The sequence below is a fragment of the Apteryx rowi genome, unplaced genomic scaffold, assembly GCF_003343035.1.
Source record: "Apteryx rowi isolate R43461 unplaced genomic scaffold, aptRow1 scaffold_35, whole genome shotgun sequence".
In the NCBI taxonomy this organism is placed as follows: Eukaryota; Metazoa; Chordata; class Aves; order Apterygiformes; family Apterygidae; genus Apteryx; species Apteryx rowi.
In genome coordinates, this window is record NW_020449974.1 from 329,644 (window position 1) to 335,800 (window position 6,157).

The 6,157-nt window shown below is 60.0% G+C and overlaps 1 protein-coding gene across 1 annotated transcript; it reads left to right on the plus strand.

Moving 5' to 3' along the window:
* Position 1: 1 nt before the first annotated feature.
* On the plus strand, positions 2–2,691 carry SPR (sepiapterin reductase; the record flags this gene model as incomplete). The annotated part of the gene is made up of 3 exons (XM_026072705.1): positions 2–17; positions 1,412–1,702; positions 1,958–2,691. Coding segments are annotated over 3 exons (498 nt in total), but the record flags the coding sequence as incomplete, so codon positions are not given.
* Between the last annotated feature and the right edge of the window lie 3,466 nt (positions 2,692–6,157).

Genomic DNA, 6,157 nt, shown 5'->3' on the forward strand with positions numbered 1-6,157 from the left:
CCTCATCAACAACGCCGGTAACCCTCGGCCCCCCGCCCGCGGCTGCTCTGCCAGGGGGGTCCCCGGGCCCCCACCCGCGGCTGCCCCGCTGTGGGGACCCCCGGGGGGGGGGGCGAGGGTCTGGGGGCAGGGAGTCGCCTGGGCAGCCCGGGCCTGCTGCGGGGGACGCGGCCTGGGCTCGCTGCTTCGGGGGCTCCTTGGATGTCCCCTTGTGCAGGCAGCGCCAGCGTGTTGCCTTCACCCTGACCAGCCTTGGGAAGCTCCAGGGATGTCCTGGTGGAGACTCCACGTGCCACTTCGTCGCCTCACTGCCGGACTCGTGGCAGGGCCTCTGGGGCAGCCTGCGGGGCCGGAGCAGCCCGTGGGTGTTGTGATGCCGTGTCCGCTTTGGGGTGCRGGCTCAGGGCGCCAGGCCAGCAAGACTCCCTCCTACGGCTTCGCTCCCCTGTAGGATCCTTCAGAAAAACTTCTGGCCCTTCCTTGTGGGGGCTTCAGTCGAAAGCTTTGAGGTCTGGCGTCTTCAGTGCCCCTTTTTTCCCCCCTGTTATTGCTATAAATAAAACCAGATGTTCCTGGCGGGGTTTCGAGGTGACACCGCTGCGTGCAGTCAGCTCCGGGGAGCTTCTCCCTCCAGAGCTCCATCAAATCTCACCCTGCAGAGGGCTGCCTGGAAGCCTCCTCTTCCTGCTTAGGCTTGAGCAGCTCCAACGCTCTCTTCTTTACATGAAGCTTTGGGCTGAGCAGCTCGAGATGGTTGTGGGAGCGTGTAGGACCCCAGGTTGTTAACTGGCTCGGTTCAGAGYGAGAAAGGTGCTGGAGAGCGTGCAGGGCGCCCGCGACGGCGCGGGGAGCTGAAGGTCGGGAGCTGTTTGCTGCAGCGGGGGATTTGCGGGTCAGGGCCACATCCCTCCTCGCCGGCTGGTTCGAGGTGGTGGCCCAAAAGCGGTGAGCGGGGCCCTGCCGGGCCGCTGCGAGCGGTTCGGCAAAGCTCCCCGCTGCGCTGAGATGTGGCTCGTGCCAGAGGTCRGGCAAAGCTGCTTTTCCCCGGCCGTAACAGGGAGCTGCCCGTGGGAATGCAGGCGAAAGGGCTCGCTGGTGCTGCTGAGCCCATCCTCCGCTGCTCCCGCGTGCCTTGTCCCGCAAACCGATCCGGCGCCCTACACCCGTCTAAACCCCTGCAGCTCACAAACAGCTGGAGCCCCTGCAACGGGACTGAAACGGTGCCGCCAGCCGGGTCCCTGGGGTGCTGAGCAAAGGCCTGGCAGCAAATCGCAGGAGTTGCCCCTGCCTCCRCTTAAATTCCTGCGGCGCTGAGCCAGGCCGGTGCAGGGGGCTGCTTAATACCGGCTGAATTCACCGGAGAGGCGCTCGCCTTCGGCTTGACGCGCAGCTCTCCCGCCTTCCTTCGTAGGCTCGCTGGGAGACGTCTCCAAATCCTTTGTAGATCTCAGCGACCCGGATGAAGTCAACAGCTATTTTGCCTTCAACGTCACCTCGGCGCTGTGCCTCACCTCCGCCGCCCTCAAAGCCTTCGGGCAGCGCCCCGGCGTCGGCAGGACGGTCGTGAACGTCTCTTCACTCTGCGCCGTGAAGCCCTTCAAGAACTGGGCGCTGTACTGCGGCGGGAAGGCTTCCCGGGACATGATGTTCCAGGTGCTGGCGCTCGAGGAGCCCGACGTCCGCGTGCTCAACTACGCACCGGGTGAGGAGGGGGCCGCGCTGCTGCAGTGCCCCGCTGAGATTGCACCTGCGGGATCACGGGATGGGATGGCATGGGAACCCATCCAGATGGGAACAGCGGCATCGCAGCCTGCCTGGCGCAGGTGTTGCTATTAATTTTCCCCCACTCTGTGGCTAAAAGAGAAGATGGTCCTGCAGCCAGCTCGGATGCAGAAGGAAAGCGAGTGCCAKATTTGGGTTTCTGCTGATGCAATTTCTTCTATTGCTTTTTCCCCAGGTCCTCTGGACACGGACATGCAGCTCTTGGCCCGGACTAAAACCGGGGACGCCGAGATGCGGCAGCATTTCCAGAGCCTTCAGGAGAGCGGGCAGCTGATAGACTGCGCCGTGTCAGCCCGGAAGCTGCTGAAGCTCCTGGAAGAGGACACCTTCCGCTCCGGCGCCCACGTGGATTTCTACGACGTCTGAGCTGCCAGCCCCGCGACTCCCGCCTTCGCGCTTTGCTTTCCGCTTCTGTCCGCTGAGCTGCATCTCTGGTGCCTCCTGTCTCTCCAGCGAGCTTGCCGCCTTCCGGGTGGCCCGGGGGGACGGGGGAAATCGTTGCTTCTCTGTGTCTTCAGCGCTGAGCCAGAGCCCGGGTTATGCGTCCTCGGGCCCCGGGGAGGGCATGCGATTCCCTCAAGAGGACCTCGCGGTGTAGATCTGGTCCTGATAGACCTCAGCCTGCAGGAGCAGGGATTTCCCAGCCTCTGGATATGGGAGGGCAGAGGTGGCACCCATGGCTTACCTGGCCTCTCCTGCTGCTGCTCTAGGAATTGTCCCCAGGCGAGATTTGTGCTTTAAGATGCAGGGGGAAAAAAAACCCTTTCCCCACCCTAGAAACGCCCAACGTCCCTCCCTGCTCACTGGCAACATCCCTGCTGTCCTCTTCTGTCTCAGCCCTTCAGACTTTGTCTACCCTGATCTACAGTCATTAAAAATGTCACATGTGGTCTGGGCCATCCACTGTGAGTGCCCTCCCGGTGCCCGCTCCTTCTGTCTCCGAGTGATTCCGTTAACTCTGCGTCTACTTAGTGGGAATGATGAGGCGCTCGGGTGTTTTGGAGGTGGTTTTGGCATGATTTGCCATCCCCGTTCAGAGCTAAGCTCCCAGGATGGAGATCGGTCTGGGTTGCTCCTGTCCTGCCTGGGCTTTAGTGCGTCCCTGGGCTCACCTGGCTCTTACAGAAAGCTAAAAATCCCGTGTCTCCCAACCCAGCATCCGTGTGGGCCCTGGCAATGCGGCTCTCGGCCCTGCGGCGGCGATCAGGCTCTTTTGCAAATAAATAACACCGATGCTCAGAGCAAGGGGCCCTGAATCCTGCTCTTGCAGGGTCTTGGACCAAGCTGGGGCTGGGCTGGGTGGGAGGCTTGAGGAGCCCCAAGTTGCAGGAGGAGCTGTGAGGGTGACGGGGGACAGGACTGACCGGGGCATGGGGACCCTTTGCTACCAGCCATGCGATGACCAGCGTGGGAGATGCAGCTGCACCTTCTCGCCCTTTTTTTTCCAACCACTTCAGTCCTACCAGGGCCTTTCGGGTCCGACTTGGTCCAAGTCACGCGAGCCTGAATCTGCAGGTAGTTTTGCAGCCGCCTCTTTGGAGGGAATTAGCCGCAACGTGTCACCGCGGACCTGCGCTGTGCAGCTGTTTCGGGGGGCTGGAAGTAGAGACGGGAGCGTGAAAGACGCTGCAGATGGGTGGAGAGGCTGGGTGGTTTGGTGGTCAGAGAAAAGCCCCCCGAGAAACGCTCCGCGCCCTGGGAAATACGTGACTGAGCTCATCCACGCCAAGCGGCGGCAGCGTCGCCAGCCCGGGGGGCGAAGCGCGGGCTTTGGAAACGCACGAGGTGTAAAGCTTTAGTCCGCTAAAAGGAGACTGATTTGAGYGTCGTCTTCTTTTCTTTGCCTCCTCACCTTTGAGCTGGGAGCTAGGGGGAAGTTTGATGATTCAAACTTTTCTGTGCCATCACGAGAAATAAAACGGTGCCAGTTTTTTAAATGTGAGCTAAATCATCTGCTTCGTTACCAGCCTTTTCCCGTTTGGGGCGGCACGTGCCGTTCTGGGATGAATACGGAAAGTGCAAGGGAAAGGGCTGTGGTCTGCCGCGGAGTCCGAGCGAGGAGGGATGGAGAGGACACCCGGGCCACCCTCTGCCCACGGCAGGAGCAGCCGCTGACCACCACCCATCCTGGACACGCGTGGTGCTGTGACCGGAGGTCCTTCGCCTTCCCGGGTTTGTCCTCGAGCCGTTTCACCCCTCTCCACCCTGTGCCCGCTAAGGCTGCCCTGCGCTCACCCTTCCCGCACGTATAAGCGCGTATTTGGCCGTTGCGAGTCACCATCCCACCAGCTCCCCTGGAAAAGCCTCGGTCCACATGCCCCCGTTCAGCCAAGCGGGCCAGTCCTTCCTCATCCTTCGCGGCTCCCCATCTGGTGGGACCAACGTTGCTGGTGACTCCGTGGTTTCTTCCAGGTCTGTGATACAAATGTCGGAGAGTGGAAGACCAGAACCTTCCTGCTGGCCCTTGCCAGAGGGATGCTGGCTCCGTGCTGGTTCCCTGCCTGGTCGTATTTTCAGACCTGGCAGAGAGCTGGTTTCTAACTCATTTRAAGGTGCGCTGTGTTGATTTTGGTCCTTAGCAAGACCCCCGTGTGGGCCCAGCCTCAGTGTGGACCCAGGACCTTACAGAGTTCAACAGCCGCGGTGGTCGTGCGGTTTTTAAAGACGCCGAGTCAATTTAGCAGTGTGGGCTTGCTCCAAACACCTGGTGAGAGACCCCAGTGTCTCCGAGGTCTGCTGACCTCCAGCTCCCTCTTCGAGGAGTTATTTGTCACCGGGATTTTGCCTAGGGCCACTGGCAGGCTGAAAGACCCCTTCCTGCCCATATGGTCCCATCAGCTCTCCCAAACACTAGTTCACCATTAATTTTCTTCTGGTATCACTGGTCCATTGGCAGCACGAGGACCAAAAGTTAGAGCCTCAGCGTCACTATCCCTTCAACAAGGACGCTGCCGCCTTGCTTGAAGAGAAAACCTGTTGCTAACATCTACGCTTCAAGAGCCAGCCCATAAATCAGCGTGAATCTTACGGCCGTGGTGATGCGCGATGGCTCATACTGCTAAATTTTGCTGGTGAATCAACCATGTGCTAGAAGTTAAATGGAGTAAGTTTGTCTTCAGCTCAGCCACTCCGTCATTTGACTGTGCTCCAAGCTGTCGCCTGGATGAGTTATTTTCATAGTTTTCTTCCACGGGGACTCACTGTGCATGTGATTAGGCATTCGGCATGGCTCTGTGACCTCCAGGGACACACCGTGCTTGTCGCTGGAACCTGGGGAGCAAGGAGCTTCCAAGGGAGAAATGCTAGCGATATTTTTGGGGCAAACCCCCATGGACCTGGTGGGTCTTTCTCAAACCGCCTTGGCAGTGTGTAGTAGCTATTTTTTGCTTTGCCTTTTGTTTTCCCCAGGAATCAGAGCTGTTATCTAGTAGAGCTGTGCCAGATTTTTTTTTTTCCCCCAGTCTTCCTGATCTCAGAAGTTTTCTGGTGCTTCAGTGGGCTACAGCACTCACCTCCGTGAATCGTTAAGCAGCCACGGTTTTGCCACCACAAAACTTGCCAGCTCCGCCCCGTCAGTGGGTGAGCACATTGCAGCAGAGCCCCCTCCACCTCCCCACGGGGGTAAGGAGAGCCGTGGTGGTGGGGTGCTCTTGGCTGAACGTCTGGCTGCCGTTAGAGGAGGTGAGCTAGGCTGGGATGAAGATGGGCAGTTGACCAGAGAATGGTGGGGTGGGTGTCACTCAAGGAGGATGGAGCCGTCTGATGGGTTCTGGGCTGACGACCGGTGATGGAGAGAGCCAGGATGGGTGGCAGGTCATCATGCTCTTGGTAGTGCAGATGATCCCCCGCTGTGTGGTATGTGGCTCTCCGGTGAAGATCAAGTTAGGGATGTCCCAAGTCATTGGCTGCTGGCCACYGCACTGCCCGTCACTCAGGCCTTCTTCGGTGACACCTCACCCTCCGCTCTTCCCAAGGACGCGGGCTGCTTCCAGCCCCGCATCTAGGCCGTGCCTCGGCCGCCTTTCTGCATTTCAGGATTTAACACCAGGCCCGCGGAGGGAAGCAGCTCCGACCTGCCTGCGTGCGGCTGTCCTAGCTTCTGGCGTGCAAGGCTCCCTGGCTGGAGGGACACCTCACCGTGTCGCGTGTTAGCTGAGGGACACGCATCCGTGCCTGGGATCCTGCAAAGGTGCAGTGGGAATGGGGGCTTTGCTGGCCCCTGGGCCGAAGCCGAATGGCGGAAGCAGAGGAAACGAGAGAGGAAGGACCATTTTTGGGGCTTGCTGTGACTTTCTTTTGGCGATGAGGCTGGTAGGAGCCAGAGCTCCCGGCGGGTCCCGAGACCAGGCAAAAGTCGGAAGGGGAGGCGTGAGCC